Here is a 17,315-nt window from a genome sequence, read left to right as displayed (position 1 = left end):
TATTGTTTTCAAACCAAGATCTTCTGTCTTTCATTTTTAAATATTTAACTGACATTAGTTTTTTCCAAAAAATGATATAACACAACATAGGCACAATGTAATATTCAAGGATTTTGAATATGACAGCAACTCAATTTACTTTTTTTTTATAATATTTTATAAGTCCAAACTCAAATAATATTTCCTTACAGGTGCCAGCTCAACCTCTTTGCTCGGATGTGTCTGGACCGCCAGTACCTGGCTATCAACAAGATTTCTGGTCAGCTGGATGTGGATTTGATCCTGCGCTGTATGTCTGACGAAGACCTGCCCTTTGACTTGCGGGCGTCTTTCTGCCGCCTGATGCTGCACATGCATGTGGACCGTGACCCTCAGGAGCAGGTCACACCTGTCAAATATGCCCGTCTTTGGTCTGAGATTCCATCAAAGATTGCTATTGATGAGTGAGTATATCCCATGAATAATTTAAATTGACTTGTACTGCAATTCCATAGATGTCCCAGCATCTCTTAGATGTATTTCTCCTTCATATTACCCAGCTATGACAACGATGGAACCACCAGAGATGAGATCAAAGAGCGCTTCTGCCTCACAATGGATTTTGTGGAGAACTACCTGAGAGAGGTGGTGTCACAGAACATCCCCTTCACTGACAAGGAGAAAAACAAGCTTACCTTTGAGGTACTGCCTCTTTGGTTGGTGGTATGAGCAGATGAAAAAGCCACATTGGTTTTATTGAATTATAAATCATGAGTCTGAATTTTCTTGTCCATAGGTAGTGAACCTGGCTAGGAACCTCATATACTTTGGTTTCTACAACTTTAGCGACCTACTTCGACTGACCAAGATCTTACTGAACATTTTAGACTGTGTCCATGTCAGCACCATTTACCCCATCAACAAGATTGAGAAGGGAGAGGAAAGCAAAGGTAAAAATCCAGCTCCTTTTATGCTTACTGTACATCGGTGAATAGTGTTTTCCTTTTCTAACTTAGATGTTGTATCAACATACAAAGAAAGCCAAGATTTCCATTAGTAATTTTCAGTTTCTTTTCCTTAATGTCAAAGAATTCAAGGACCGATTTTATTCATTTTGATACCTGTCAAGGGCTCATTTTGTATGTACAGAAACAATTCCTGCAATTTAAACAGAACTAAATCTTCATAAATGCCTTTTAAAGAAAAGGATTATTGCCATTTATATGCGGCACTATGGGTTAAAATGGGTCAGTGAAGTCTTTTTTTATTTTTTTTTATTTTTTTTTATTCATTTTAAAAGTGACCTTCTAACCATACTACAAATAGAATTCTCTTCAAATACATTTTCATTTGTTTGCTGTTAATTCACTGTGATCTTTTTATATCCAAACTAAAAACAAGTAAAATCGATCCACACAAATATTTGTAATTCACGTAGATTTGAGTGTTATTATTATCTGTTTCTGCTTGTCCTGTAGCTGGCAGTAACGTGATGAAGTCCATTCATGGGGTCGGGGAGTTGATGACCCAGGTAGTGCTGCGAGGAGGCGGGTTGTTGCCCACCACCCCAACTCATCAGCCTGAGGGAGATGTGGTTAAAACACAGATCGAACCAGAGAGAGAAGACATCATGGTCATGGACACAAAGCTCAAAGTCATTGAGATACTACAGGTGGGACATCAGGAAACTGGTTCTGGTACTTGACTGCAAAACACTTTGTTTCTTATTTTTGTTGTAACCTTTTTTGTCTTTTCCTTCAGTTCATTTTGAATGAACGGCTAGACTACAGGATCTCCTGCCTGCTTTGTATTTTCAAACGTGAGTTTGATGAGAACAACCCACAAACAGACAACACTGCCAGTCAGAACGGATCTAATAATGTGACAGGTAAGATGCCACTTAGTTTAATTGGCTTTTTTTTCTTTTCTTCTTTACATCAATCACTGTGGCTTGTCATAGCAATAAAAACACAGGTGTGATTAGTACCATGAATAACGAGTGCATTCCATTGAGGTGAGCCAGTTCTAGGGCCGTATCTTGCACCTGGCGCAGCGCGGCGCAAAGCCTGACGCATGTGTCTTTGCTATTTTAAGACCAACGCAGTTATTAATTTTCCATCCTGCTCCCACGTCGTTTAAATAGCAAATGCACCTGCACCCATCTTTGCGCCCATGGGCGTGCTGGTCTTACAGGGAGGTGTGTTCAGGTGAATTCTTGGGGTATTGTTATCTTGCGGCAGCAGAGAATGATTGCGCCTTTTGACCAACAAAAACAAAACAGAGCATTAGTAAAACGCACCAAGGCTTATGCACAGCGCATGCACACTATGCTCATTACACACACACACACACACACACAGGGAAGAGCAGCAGCATACACACATGCAAAAGATTACAAATACAAATATTACTGTGCAAATCCGCCATCGTAATAGCAGTCCGCCAAGGTACAAGCGCGCCTGGGAATGGGAGATGACACTCTGATCGGTTTATTGCACGGTGCGCCCAAAACACAGCTGTGAACTAATGACCACACTAAGTACAACCCTTTTTGAACCATGCGCCTGGCGTACCGAAATTTTTTAAAACTAGCAAAAGTGGATTTGGACATGCCCTAAACCGACCTGTGCCTTGTGCTTCACGCTGTGCGATTAGAGCATGACAATCGGGCCCCTAGGGTCTTAGTATTGTGCATGCTGGCTCACTGCCATTGCTTACTGGGACACTGAATAGAACAGAGCCGTCATTAAGTATTTGTTTCACATTTGCTTTTGCTGCTATATCAATTTTATCGTAATGTAACATTTTGTCTCATATAAATGTTGAAATTGATTTCTTCAAAGTTTTTATTATTTTATTATTTTTTAATAACTCCTAGGAAATCTTGACTTTGAGAACATTGAAGAACAGGCAGAGGGGATTTTTGGAGGAAGGTAATCCATAGCTTGCTAGTCTTTCCTGAGCTATTATGAGATAAAGCAAGGTAAAGTTTTAGTAATTTCCGTTCCAATGACTGTTTAGTGAGGAGAACACTCCACTGGACCTGGATGACCACGGTGGTCGCACATTCCTAAGGGTCCTGCTGCACCTGACCATGCATGATTACCCTCCTCTTGTGTCTGGAGCGCTTCACCTGCTCTTCAGACACTTCAGCCAGAGGCAGGAAGTCCTCATGGCCTTCAAACAAGTAGGCCTTATGAAGTGCAAAACTTAGAATTAAGATATGTAAGGTTTTCTGAAATTAAGTTTAAGTTGATGCAAATCTTGTTGACACTCTTCGCCTTAATATAGGTCCAGCTGCTGGTGACCAGTCAAGATGTAGATAACTACAAGCAGATCAAGTCCGATCTGGACCAGCTGCGCTCTATTGTTGAGAAGTCTGAACTGTGGGTTTATAAGAGGCAAGGAGAAGATGGGATGGATGGAGATGGACCTTCAGAATCTGAAAACAAAAATAAGGTACAGTGTACGAGAACATGAAAACATAAAACATTTGTTGAACCAACGAAGACAGAGAGATCATTAAAAGCCAAATGTGCCCCAATATAGATTATATTAGAGCTGTAAAACTTAAAGAACTTCATCTCCTTATTGCTTGTTTAACAGGGAGACTCACCTGGTTCAGACAAGAAGAAGTCAGAAAGCACCAGCAGTTACAACTACAGGGTTGTAAAAGAGGTATGCTAATTTGTACATTAATTTTCAAAAATTCCTGTTTGTGATTTGTAGCATGCAATTACAATTCTCGTGTTGTGTTTAGATTCTGCTGCGTCTCAGTAAGCTGTGTGTCAAGGAGGGGATTTCAGGAAAGAAGAGTAGGAAACAGCAGCAGAGGCTCCTGAGGAACATGGGAGCTCACAGTGTAGTGCTGGAGCTCCTGCAGATCCCCTACGAGAAGGTGCAACACTGCAGCTGAATATTGTATCGCTTGCAGAATAATTAGGAAGTTTTAAAGTGTTAAACAGCTTTTACAAATTGCATTGCAGTTCCCCATTAAAGTAATGTAAATTAAAAGGAAGTCATACTTTGTGTTCTCTGGATTAGGGTGAGGATATCCGAATGGAGGAGATCATGAAACTGGCTCACGAGTTTCTGCAGAATTTCTGTGCAGGGAATCAGCCGAATCAGACTCTTCTCCACAAGCATATCAACCTGTTTCTCAACCCAGGGGTGAGTAGTACAGTCATCTCAGGTTCACCCAAAGGGTATGGTTTGTTGGTCGAGTTTTTATTTTCCAAAATACTATCTTTTGGAAAAACAAATCAGAAATTTAGATTTCACATTAGTCATTTTCATGGACTGTCCCTTTTTGTACCCTTATCCAACCCTTTCAGATTCTAGAGGCAGTTACCCTGCAGCACATCTTCATGAATAACTTCCAGCTGTGCAGTGAGATCAACGAACGAGTGGTTCAGCACTTTGTCCACTGTACTGAGACTCACGGTCGACATGTCCAATATCTCAAGTTCCTGCAGACCATTGTAAAGGCTGAGAATAAGTTCATCAAGAAGTGTCAGGACATTGTCATGGCGGAGGTTGGTTCTATGATCTTAAAACAAGAAGAAAGAAAATGTATAACTCTAGTAATATCTACTACAGAGGAGATAGGGATTCAAAATAAAACCGAAAGTAATGTTAATAAAAAGGTTTTTAAGGTTTTATGAAGCTGACAGAAATGGTAATTGACAGATGTGCTGTAATCTTTTGGAAATAAGACTGCAATCTCTACTGTGAATCTCCCTCACGTAGCTGGTGAACTCTGGCGAGGACGTACTCGTCTTCTACAACGACCGTGCCTCCTTCCAGACCCTAGTCCAGATGATGCGTTCAGAGCGGGACCGCATGGATGAAAACAGCCCTCTAATGTACCACATTCACTTGGTGGAACTGCTGGCTGTCTGCACTGAGGGCAAAAACGTCTACACTGAGATCAAGTGTAACTCCCTGTTGCCCCTGGATGATATTGTACGAGTCGTCACCCACGAAGACTGTATCCCTGAAGTATGAATAATGAGTTCATAATTTAACAAATAAACACACACACACACACACATATATATATACTGTATATAATTTTTATTTATTTTTTTGATTTTTTTGAAAGATAGTTTCTGTTCATGGTTCACCAGTCCACCTATCACAAATATGGCTTATGGAATTTTGTTTTGTTTGGACACTATTAGGTAAAGATTGCCTATATCAACTTCCTGAACCACTGTTATGTCGACACAGAGGTCGAGATGAAGGAAATTTATACCTCCAACCATATGTGGAAGCTGTTTGAAAACTTCCTGGTGGACATCTGTAGGGTAAGCCACAATGTATTTGACATCTCAAAGTGAGACCGACTGTTATTAGACAATGTAAGTGCAAATTATTGTGGGAGAGTGCTGTTCTGCTTCATATTATGTCATGGGTTTGGGTGATTATGTCAACACAGCATGCAATAAACATATTACATGTACCTTATTATGTTTTCCTAATATATTTTCTATTCTTGCCTAGGTGTGCAACAACACCAGTGACCGGAAGCATGCAGATACTATACTGGAGCGTTATGTAACGGAGACAGTCATGAGCATTGTCACATGTTTCTTTAGTTCTCCTTTCTCTGACCAGAGCACAAGCCTCCAGGTAATGTAGATGTGGAGCATAACATTTGAAATACAAACATACAAGCAGTGTTGCAATTGGCATTTAAAGTCCATACATCATGTATATGCTTGAATTGAGTTTAGAAAGAAACCCTGCATCTTATAAATATATATGTATATATACTATAAAATATGATTCTTCCCTCTGCATAGATGGCTCTCTGTTTGTATGTAAGTAATGGTAACTCTCCCACACATTGTTTCCCAACCCTTGGCCCTGAATTTGAAGAAACATCTTCACTGTGGGTTTTCACATTCTCAAAGCTTAGTCAGCACACAGAATCTGTTGTTCCCAGATCTGTAGGTGTGTTGCAAAATGTTTTACTGGGATATGGTGCATATGAGGCAGTCACGCAACGTGGTTACTCTGTTTCTTAGACCTTGATGTGTTGGTGTCCTTCCACCCACAACTTTCTCAGTAAATCATGACATTACCCTTCATAGATCAAATCCCAAATCCCTCGAACAGTAAAGTGGTGTTTTGTTGCATACAGTTGCTCACTTGACACCCTGTTTTCCTGTTATGTTGAATTGTTTAGTTCCTAGTTGGCCCTGGGAATGCTTGATTTACTGTTATGTAATACCTTTGCACATTCTGAGAATTATGCTTGCTAAGGTTTAGCTACACATGATGACATCAAAACCTCCTTTTTCTCGCAACAGGCCGCCATTCTTGGAAAGATAACTGAGGTATTTATTGTGCTAGGGCTGTGGTCAGCTGATAGATTACCATTTCATCATGGTGGTAGAAGTCAGTTGCTGAACACGGGTTTGGTGGGATGTGTTGGGACTGCATATGATCATAAGCAGGTGGCCTACCGGACCCAAAGCTGTAGAACCTTCCACCATAGGTGCTATAGTATCCTCACATGAACATCTCTAGCACAAATTGGGTTATGAGTTCAACCTAGTCAGGGAACACATTAGTCACTTTGTTAAATTCTTGTTTATAGTTTTTCTCCTCCCCTCTTCTATGCAGTATGTTCTTTGTTTTAGTGTCTTCTCTCTCTCACTGTGTTTTTTCTTTAAATTTGCTATCTCTCTGTCTCACAGACTCGTCAGCCAGTATTTGTGCAACTGCTCCAGGGAGTTTTCAGGGTGTATCACTGTAACTGGCTGAACCCTGTTCAGAAGGCCTCAGTGGAGGCTTGCATTAAAGTTCTCTCAGACGTGGGTAAGATACTGGGCTAACACAAACCACCAGTCACTGTTATACATTTCGAAAAGTGCATTGTGACACGTGATAAAAGCAATAAAAAGAAATATTTACATTCTTAACCCAGCTAAAAGCAGAGCCATTGCCATCCCAGTGGACTTGGACAGTCAGGTGAACAACCTGTTTGTCAAGTCCAATAATGTTGTGCAGAAGAGCATCCTCAGCTGGAGACTATCTGCCAAGAACACTACCAGACGAGACTCCTGCCTGACTTCGTCTAAAGACTACAGAAACATTATTGAGAGGCTACAGGTCGGTAGCATAATGCGCTGTACTACTTTCTTAAAATTTCAGTAGAAGTAGTTCATTCTTTTTTCCTTTATCATTTTAATTTATATAGTAATTCATCCATACTACCACACAAAAAGTGGTGTGTGTGATTGTTGGTGAAATGTAGAGAATGCAATTGAAATATTGGAGAAGCGGTTTCTTATTGCATCTTGTTTTTTAGTCATAGGCCAAGCTTTCTTGTAAGAAATGACTCAGTATTCACTGGAAGTCTGAAAAGTCTTTGACCGGTCTGGTTAAGTTCAACTGTTCTCTATATACAGGATACTGTATGGGAGTGACTGAAAACTACACTTTATTTTTAATTAAATAAAAATGTTTTAATTATGAGACCTGCAAAGGTGCACTCAATCTATTCAGCCTCTGTTTTTATTATGTTAAACAGCTCTTTTGTATTTGTTTTTGCATTTATTGTTTATTTCATATTAATTTATGGATGCACCGACCACCATTTTTTGGATAAAATATGTAATGTGGATGCATTACAAAAGATGTTGAGTTGTAAGTCAGAGGCTGAACTGTTGTAGGACTAATCCTTCAACTCTGCACAGCAGACTAGCTAGTATAAATATAATACATTTTTATATATATATATATATACTCTATGTCCTAAATAATACGTTAGAAAAATGAGCTTTTCATTTCCTTTATCACCTCCATGGATTCAGTCATGACTCCCCTGGTTTATACATAGGTATTATGTTATAAAGCATTTATATAAGTTGGACATTAAGGCTGTCATGTCAATAGACAAGTGTTGTGGTAACTCAGTAGTTTCAGGTGATGTCTAAGCTCTGTATGTCCCTATGCTTTGTAGGACATAGTGTCAGCGCTGGAGGACCGACTGAGGCCACTAGTCCAAGCTGAGCACTCAGTGCTGGTGGATGTCCTGCATCGTCCAGAGCTTCTCTTCCCTGAGAACACAGAAGCTCGCAAGAAATGTGAAAGTGGAGGATTCATATCAAAGTAAGTCAAAAGGTTGGAATTGGGCCCACTGGTGGAGTTTTATTCTGCCAGTTTAATTTGGGGTAGGACATTCTCAGAGGAAGTACTAACTGAGATGCTGAACTTGTCCAGCCAGCACCCATATTTGAATTAGTTTTTGTTTGTTCTTTGGGTTTCATTTGACAAAACTACTTGCTAATTCATTTCTGTTTTGCATGCAACGCAGAGGTTGCAGGTCCTGGACATTGAGATTTCTGTTATGAGTGCACCAGAAATCCTGGTTCAAACCAAATTGCCCAATAGTAAATTCATTTTGACCCAAAAAAGGAGTCAAGCAACACGTTCACTGTAGTGGATACATTCAATTTCCTTTTAACCATAAACTCAGATTGGATTACATGAACCTGGCAGGACTCATAGAGCTTTTGTTGTCTTTGTAGGGATTATCCCACTACTTGGCTGGAGTACAGTAGTTTGTGGAAATGTGTGTCAACCCTCATTAGCTATGTTAATCACCAGGCTCTTTATAGGTCTGAGAGCTCAAAAACAGCTCCCTGGTGATGAGAACTTTCCTTTATTGCACTCTTAATTTTTCTGTCAATTTCATTCATTTAAGTGCGCTATCGGGCCCTTATCCTCCAAATCTGTTATTTTGGGGTACAAGGAGATATATTGTGTTATAGAAATTGGCCATAATAATATGTTGTGGGGGTCATAGGAGTTGAGGTGTGTTCAGAGTTAGGTGGTTAGAAAACGGCGGCTTTCGTCAATCCATTTGTATGTACTCATTGTTCCTTCTCTTTTCCTGACCAGATTGATCAAACATACCAAGCAGTTGCTGGAGGAGAATGAGGAGCGTCTTTGCATCAAAGTACTGCAGACACTGAGGGAAATGATGACAAAAGACCGGGGCTATGGGGAGAAGGTACATACTCTCTGTGTTCCTGTTTCTCATGATCTGATTGTAGTCATGCCCAAGATTCACCAACACATGAGATAAAACACTTTACTGAGTCAGGATACAGTGTCCCTGTCTCACTGCAGCAAATGTACTGTAAAAGAAAAGAGGCTGAGCTGTCCTTAGTTGCCTCTGGAGCCTGTTTGCACCATGGAAATCAAGTCATCAAGCATTTTATTTAAAATCCCCGGCTGCAGCTAGGCAGTTTATTAATGCTAATAGTGTCATGTCTTAAATACAAAATTGATTACCGTTTTGCCTTCTTCCCTTAGTACCTTATCAAACAATAGATCCAAATGACTGAAGTAACAAATGTTAACTTTATTAATACTATTAACATCACGCATGCTTCGACACTTTCTCAAACATTTACACAACATTCATCAGTTACTAATGACATCATTGGCTACTAATGAAACTAATCTTTAATTGATTGTCAGCTTGTTTTAACAACAATAGTGGTATGTCTTCACTGGTTGATAGAAAGTCAACCGACAACTGGAATTTAGTTTTTTGATACATGAAATTGAAGGCATTATTTAAATTTTTTGCTGGTACAGTTGTATATTTCAAAGGTACTCTTTGGAATTTCTGACCACTATAGTGCTATGGAGCGTATCTTTATGAGCAAGTCCCTGCATTGTTTTTTATCTCATGCATGTGCAAAAGGCACCGCCAAACGTTGGTGATGGCAAAAGAAAGGAAAGAAGACGACTGCTATAGTAAACATGGACGTTAACAGGGCAGGTTTCAATGATTTAAAAAAAAAAAAAAAAAAAAAGCGTTGCAAATTTTGATGAGGAGGCAAAAGCATTTAAATTATATGTTCAAAGTCAACACACAATGTGTTTTGGTAAGAAACACTGTACGGAAATGCACAGTAATTGTTTTCAATAACCACAAACTTCATAGGGTATCGTTAAGATCGGCCTTCCTTTATGATTAATTCCTTAGCACATAAACCACAGAGCTCTATTAAATCTACAAGCTTGCTGAACATAAACATAATTAAAATACAAATGCCTTCTTATGTTACAAAGATGACAAGCACTGACAACCAAGTCAAATAGAATACAAAGACAAATTAGAGCTCAACAATTTACTGTATTGAATGATAATTATAGATCTGACGGTAAGACAGGCGTTGCCCTGTATGCATTAGTATATGTGCCTGTAAGCACAGGCAGAACCACATGATCACACATTTTTGCAAAGCTTTTAAATCTGTTGATCTATTTTTAACCATTAAAGAATCCAAAGCTCCGTTTGCTACATAGTGTACCAGGTGTCGCAGGGGAATAAAAGACTTGCTCACCACTGCAGAGACCCATGTTCAGTTTTCTGATTTACTGTAATTGGTGAGGGAGCATCCCCTTGTGACTTCTGCAGGTTGGCTATAGGGCTCATGTACAGATGAGTGTGTGTAGGAAAAACAAGACCAGCCCTGAGGTCTATTCTCATGACCAGTTTCATACGTAATTGTGTGTGTGTGTTGTGGGTGTGTGTGTGTGTGTGGGGTTGTGGTGTGTGGTGTGTGGGTTGTGTGTGTGTGGTGTGTGTGTGTGTGTGTGTGTGTTTGTGTGTGTGTGTGTGTGTGTGTGTGGTGTGTTGTGTGTGTGTGTGTGTGTGTGTGTGTGTGTGTGTGGTGTGTGTGGGGTGTGTGTGTGTGTGGCAGGCTTTACATTGCACACACGTGATGGAGCTTAAACACTAACTAGCTCTACTAACTCTGCCCCCTATACTTTTTCTCTTACAGCTGATTGCCTTTGATGATGAAATGGATGTGGCTGAGGTTGATCATTTTACTTACTATTGTGATGTACATTTGATTTGTCTCCCACTAACAACATAGACATGCTTGTGCTGCAAGTAGACTTTCTAGCATCACATTCTCATCTGTGATCGGTAGCTCTGTCCATCCCTCCCTGTTTTGTGCCTGTTAGAGCTGCTCCTGATCTCCATGTGTAGCATACAGCTAGCTCACGTTATGCTTGTCTGTTGTGTCTGTATATGGCCGTGTACTTACTTACTGTATTGGAGTGCACTCTTTTAGGAAGAAAGGCACTCCTTTATAAGAATACTGTATTGCCAAATACGTTCTGGAGCAACAAATATGAAAAACATTGCTGCATTTTACCAACCAATTTTTAGATGTGTTAATCAATTTCAACGACTTTATTAAGTCTGTTTGTAACAGAACAATTCTACAGATTGCCTGTTACAGCACTTATATGCAGCTAAGATTGCTCATCACAAATTGTGTGGGACTTTTGGGCCCTGGGATTTCCGTGATGGGACAGAGGGATGTTTTTTTCTTTCTTTCTTTTGATCATAACACTGTGACATACTTTGTTCACGTTGTAACAACCGTTTGGAATCTTCTTTCTTCATACGCCTGTCCCATTAAGAATACAAGATTAGACAAAAGCCTAAAATATGAAAGATAAAATAACAATAATAAAACTAATAAGTAATAAGAAGATGTTGGGGGGTTGTTGGTCAGGGACATTGTTTTGTGGAGTTCAGTTCAGTGATGGTTCTGGTGTAGAAGTTCTAATAATATAATATATTTGTATATTAAGATCATAGTAATTATTTGCCATTTCGACATGTTGTACATGGACTGCATAGATGGAAGGTTTAATAGAAATGAACTAATGAACTAGTCCATGGCATTCGCTGGCATTTTTCCTCATGGCACTCAGGTGAAAAAGACGGTCAATGAGTAATATGTTAATGTTTATTTGCACATTTTAAAAGGTCAAACAGAAGAAAACAAAGAGTAACAAAATATATGTGCAGGTGGAAAAAGTTTATGGGAAATCTTGAGTATTTACCTGTAGATGCTTCAGTGAACTGGTCAGCCTCATTATTTGCCGATTAATAAATCCATGCATAATGGAGGCAATGTACTAATAATGGCACTTTTGGAAAATGTTTACATAGGCTTTGACACATAATGAGATAACACTAAGTTATCTCAGGACACAGATAGAGTAGGTCTAGACCACATTGATGCATAAGCATGCATTTGGTGCTTTAATCTTGAGTTTATAATCTGTATTATTAGGCACCATCAATGAGATGTTTCTATTTTCTTGTCACTTAATTTGCATGCTGCACAGACCCCTTATGATGTATAATGGTGGGAGAGCATATTCTAAGCCCTTTGCCACCATTAAAGGAGCAGGTGTGAGTGTATATATAGCTGGGGATACTCTATCTAACAGATCAGTTCATAACATAGGGTGCTGGACTATGTGTGGGGAGTGATGTGCTTGTCATTGCAAAAATATGTGTGGCATTGACCTGTGTCCTTAAAGTAGTTGATAAAACAGGGTTCTTCTTTCTGTTTGTGACAGGGAGTGGATGTCACAGGGATTATGGGTGTGACTACAGAGGAACCAAATGTCACTGAGGGAGAGATGGGACCTGTCCTACACAAACCTATTCATAGTTTGTAGGATGTTTGTTTCAGAAACACTTAGTTGACAGATATTAGTTTTGTTTCAGTTTGAAGTGATATTTTTTAAAGGACTAACATTAAAATATACTGGTTTACTACCAGTAGACTTTGGCCCAATCCCAAAGCCCAGACTCAGACTTTGGTGCGCGTTCTTGCGAAATTCGTAAGGGGTTAAGGTTTTCTCAATGTTGAATTTCAGTGGGTGTGAGGATTTGAGTACACACTTACCGAGCCCTTAACGTGAGTCTCCATGACAACTGAGCAAACTCCATCCACTGATAAGGGCTGTCTAATGTGGTTGAATGCTCTGGAGAAAAGTCAGTGTCCCTTGTGTTGGCATTGTTTTACTTTGGCACAGAACATATAATATATATATATATATATATATATATATATATATATATATATATATAATATATATCTATAGATATATCTATATTTAGATATATCTATATATATATATATCTAATTTTTTTTTTTTTTTTTTTTTTGTTTTGTGCAGCACTTTGGAAACCTTGTGTTTGTTAAAATCGTGCTATATAAATAAAGTGGATTGGATTAAATCTGTGCCAGCAGGACAATAACACTGCAGAGTTACACTAGTCACTTAATCATAGTGCAGTGAGTGCAAGAAAGTGAACATGATGTTAGTTGGGAAATGGAGAAATTATCGGAAAGGGTCTTTTCAGAAATGCCAGGAAGTGATATGCTCTCAGTTTCTCTCTTATTTTCCCTCCTTCCCTTCCTCCTTATTCATGGCGCATGGTTCTGTAGCAATGGAAATCCCCTAACCCTTCCACAAAACAGGGCTGTTCCTTTGTCTCATCAACTCCTATGTACAGTATCTTACAGTTTTTTTTGTTTTGTTAAACAACAGTTGGCACAGCTGGAGTAACATGTGAAAAACTCTAACCACAGTCAGCAGAGCAGCAGTTTGTGTGGACCAAACTCTAGTTTGTGACTCACTTATCCCATGGCTTTAACCACAACCTGCACAACAATGTGGATTTACAGCACTTTGTTCAAATGCTAATACACGGCATGTGAATGGTGGCTGGTTCCTGTACCATGTAAAAGCGTTTTGAGTAGTCATTAAGACTAGAAAAGCGCTATATAAATACAGTCCATCCATTTAAAAAAAAATGTTTTGTATACAAACACCAAATAAGAATGAAACAATTATACACTGTACCATTTGAGAGAAAAACTGTCTGAGGTTATACACACAGCTATAAAAAAAAAGTGAAACACACTATATCTTTGCAATAGTAAAAATTCATTCTGTTTTTCAGAACGTAATGGAGGTGAAAGCAATAGAAACACCACATTCATTAATATTTTAAAGGTGACATCCAGTGTGATGAAGAAAACTTGCTGCATGATGCTGGAGAGAGGCAGGATTAGTCACAGTATTCTTTGTTACTGTTACATTTTAGTTTTTTTCCATAAATTAATAGAGACAAAATACTATATCAAGACAAGATAAGCCTTTATTGTCTCCTGTAGGAGAAATTTGTCTTGGGCATTCGAGAGAAACAAATGGCGACACATTGCATATAAACACACACAATAAACAAACATTTAACCTACATAGAACATAATAATACATTACCTCATCCATTACAAAACATTACATAGCCAATATAATATTAAAGAAAACTGCGGATTTTCCTTCCTTCTTGTTTAACTTAAATTGGTACATTATAAAATCTACAGTACATCTTTTATTTAAAGAAACTATTGAGTAGTGTATAGCCACTCAAACTGTAAAGATGAAAGGCTTGTAATTTCTGTATTGGTGTTTGATGCTAGTGTTTTTACTCTGTTCTGAGTGACTGTGTGTGTGTGTGTGTGTGTGTGTGTGTGTGTGTGTGTGTGTGTGTGTGTGTGTGTGGTGTGTGTGTGTGTGTGTGTGTGTGTGTGTGTGTGTGTGTGTGTGTGTGTGTGTGTGTGTGTGTGTGTGTGTGTGTGTGTGTGTGTGTGTGTGTGTGTGTATCTCAGTGAGGATTGTTCATAGTGTTTGGCTGCACTGAGCCTGTTTTCAGACATGTGTTATGAGTTGTGTTGCTGGGAGTGAGTTTTGCAGGTGATGTGAACTGTTTAGCTCAAGTGACTGTAGTGCAGACTGTAGTTTGAGTTTGGCACATGTAGTTTCAGTTGTTCCCACTGTCGTTTAGCAATAATAAAACTCTAAGAATGTGTGCATACTCCCTCGCCCCCTAGGCACATGCTGTATGTTACTCATTCATGCAGATGCTTATATAAACCAGAACTGCATACAGTGCCCTGTCAGCCGGCAGAATGTGTATTCTTACATGGAAGACGGTCAAAACCCAACTCCTCTTAGTAGCGCAAGATAAACTGTCATGGTAGCTGTTATGTAATCCCAGTGTTCAGCCCGCTGCTGCTCCTCGACCTTAACCATGCACACCATTCCCACTCAAAGGTCTCTCCGAATGAGTACAGCTGTCCCTTTCACTGTGGTGTGTGTGTGTGTGGTGTGTGTGTGTGTGTGTGTGTGTGGTGTGTGTGTGTGTGTGTGTGTGTGTGTGTGTGTGTGTGTGTTGTGTGTGTGTGTGTGTGTGTGTGTGTTGTGTTGTGTGTGTTGTTGTGTGGTGTGTTGTGTGTGTGTGTGTGTTGTGTGTGTGTGTGTGTTTGTGTGGTGTGTGTGTTGTGTTGTGTGATAAAGATAAAGCAGAGCGATGTTTCACCCATTACTGATGTTATCGCATTCTTCCCAAAATAGAAATGTGATCCAAAAAAAATGCAAGCCTGGAGAAAACAAGACATGACCGGCCTGCCACCCGCATTGTCAGGCCCAATCATATCATTCACTGCATGTTTGTCTTTCCTTCACGTGCATGTGAACGTCTTTGTTGGTGAGACTGTGGGAGGTTGAAGAGGTCAGATGGAGATGGTGTCTCAGTCTTATTCTGGTGATGTAATACGGTTGGCATGTAACCCACACGTGTAGTATGCATTATATAAGGGACCATATCTTTGCTCAAGCTCTCCGTCTGTCTGTGTTTTTCTCTTCATCATTCTGACCAATATTTTTTTAGCTAGAGATTTCTAGATTACTGCCTTCTCTTTTTACCTCATGCGTTCTTCTGGCCACCCCTTTGACAGATATTACTGTTTTGTCTATTTTACTTTCACTTTCTCAGCCATGCTTTTTTCTTTTCTACTGTCTCGTCTTGTCTTTCTTTGCCAGTGTGCAACTTCTCCTGTTGCCACTCCCATCACTAACTTTGCCAAAGTGCCCTCAGACGGACTCTGCTTGTCCTGGTTTATCCTCCTGCCTGTTACTGTGGATGAAGTTTGGAGACACTGGGCTGTTTTATTTTTTTTCTTGGTCAACAGGGGGCGCTGCATACGTGCCTCAGCAGCACACCGCTTTGCCAGTAACTTAATGCTGCTCGATTGTTGAGCTCCAGCCAGCTCTCAGGAAGCAGTTACATAAGAGCCAACAATTTTCTTTCCCTTTTTTTCCTTTTATCTATTTTCCTGGAATTTTTAACTCTCCACTGATGTGTGGCCTTCAGTGGTAATTAGTAATAAAAGTGCAGCATAAATGTCTTCCTGGAGCCAGTGGCAGTGATGCACCTCGACCTACATGCAGGCAGGCAGGCGGGGTAGACGTCTGCAGAGGGGGAGGCATGGGAAAGTTGGGGATTTACTTTGGGTGGTGAGTGTGCATTTCAGCCAACAGAACACATGTTAACTGTTTGAGGTCTGCCTCTGTTACAAGCCAATTTTATATTGTCAGCAGAATGCTATACAGGCTTCTGGCCTTTTGCCTGAAAACTTGTTTTCTTTGATTATGACTTCCCAGTGAGGTGAGGTTATGCCGCGCTCATTGTGTCTGGCTGATTTGTAATAAGGGGAGCCCTTTATTTTAGTTATGTTATTGTAAACGGAGGGATGTTTGACTAGCAGCCCTTGAGGAAGGTGCACATTCCCGGAGAATTATACAGATTTTTCTAATCAGTAAGATCATATGAACTTCTCATTGTGTTTATTTGTCTGTGGTTTTATCACATGACAATTATGGGATCAAGCAGTCCAGTTGATGCTAATTTTTATTGACAGTGGTTACCATAGGAAATTAGATCAGATCAAACATGGTTATCATGTTCCACCACCAGTTAAATTTCAAACTGAAGTAGAAGACGGGGGTGATGGTGTTGAATATAGCTTGTTTTGCATGCGTGATGAATCACCATTTCACTGTGGAAATCAGTGTGTTGGCGTAAAAGGGGGCTTGATATAGGGAAATTCCTGTCCAGTTGCACAATGAATCAGCATAAACCAGCATTACTAGGTTACAGAGGGGGACGTATTGTTAGGTTGCATGTTTGTTATTTAGTTTCTGACATCCGCTGCCCTATGTGGAGTGAGTTGTTTTTTTGTGTATGTAATTACTTTAAGTTGTTTACTTTCCTGAATAACTGGAAAATGAATGTCTGTATGCTTTGTAGGTTATCTTGAAATTGAATGTTTAATTTTAATTTTTTACAAATTTAGAGACTTATTTATGCTTCATTATTTAGCGAATTTGCATTTTTTATTTTCTGCTATTTGATCATTTTTATCGTATTTTTCTCAGCCTATGCCATTAGCTACAGCAACCCACAATGTGAAAAATGAATGCTTTTACTTTCAATTCAATTTTATATATAGTATCAATTCATAAGTTATCAAGACACTTTACAGAGAGTAGGTCTAGACCACCCTATAATTTTAAGGACCCAACAGTTCTAGTGGTTCCCTCCAGAGCATGCAACAGTGGCAAGGACAAACTCCCTT

The 17,315-nt window shown here is 39.5% G+C and overlaps 1 protein-coding gene across 23 annotated transcripts in view; it reads left to right on the top strand.

Annotated features, from left to right (window-relative positions):
- itpr1b (inositol 1,4,5-trisphosphate receptor, type 1b) overlaps positions 1-17,315 on the top strand; it is an 88,221-nt gene that overhangs the window by 25,523 nt on the left and 45,383 nt on the right. For 5 of the 23 annotated variants that reach the window (XM_032512589.1, XM_032512590.1, XM_032512594.1 and 2 more), the window contains 22 exons: positions 192-443; positions 540-681; positions 776-929; positions 1,458-1,651; positions 1,741-1,867; positions 2,858-2,912; positions 3,001-3,166; positions 3,271-3,438; positions 3,586-3,657; positions 3,740-3,877; positions 4,024-4,149; positions 4,314-4,514; positions 4,729-4,980; positions 5,163-5,288; positions 5,485-5,613; positions 5,787-5,804; positions 6,297-6,323; positions 6,687-6,807; positions 6,917-7,101; positions 7,955-8,103; positions 8,896-9,007; positions 10,797-10,832. In XM_032512589.1, the coding sequence (XP_032368480.1) occupies positions 192-443; positions 540-681; positions 776-929; positions 1,458-1,651; positions 1,741-1,867; positions 2,858-2,912; positions 3,001-3,166; positions 3,271-3,438; positions 3,586-3,657; positions 3,740-3,877; positions 4,024-4,149; positions 4,314-4,514; positions 4,729-4,980; positions 5,163-5,288; positions 5,485-5,613; positions 5,787-5,804; positions 6,297-6,323; positions 6,687-6,807; positions 6,917-7,101; positions 7,955-8,103; positions 8,896-9,007; positions 10,797-10,832 (2,950 nt within the window). The remainder of the gene's footprint in view (positions 1-191; positions 444-539; positions 682-775; positions 930-1,457; positions 1,652-1,740; positions 1,868-2,857; positions 2,913-3,000; positions 3,167-3,270; positions 3,439-3,585; positions 3,658-3,739; positions 3,878-4,023; positions 4,150-4,313; positions 4,515-4,728; positions 4,981-5,162; positions 5,289-5,484; positions 5,614-5,786; positions 5,805-6,296; positions 6,324-6,686; positions 6,808-6,916; positions 7,102-7,954; positions 8,104-8,895; positions 9,008-10,796; positions 10,833-17,315) is intronic. The other 18 variants (XM_032512608.1, XM_032512600.1, XM_032512605.1 and 15 more) reach the window with 6 other exon arrangements.

Source organism: Etheostoma spectabile, chromosome 4, assembly GCF_008692095.1.
Source record: "Etheostoma spectabile isolate EspeVRDwgs_2016 chromosome 4, UIUC_Espe_1.0, whole genome shotgun sequence".
In the NCBI taxonomy this organism is placed as follows: Eukaryota; Metazoa; Chordata; class Actinopteri; order Perciformes; family Percidae; genus Etheostoma; species Etheostoma spectabile.
Note: the sequence above shows the minus strand (reverse complement) of the source record. Positions and strands in the feature narration are given on the sequence as shown.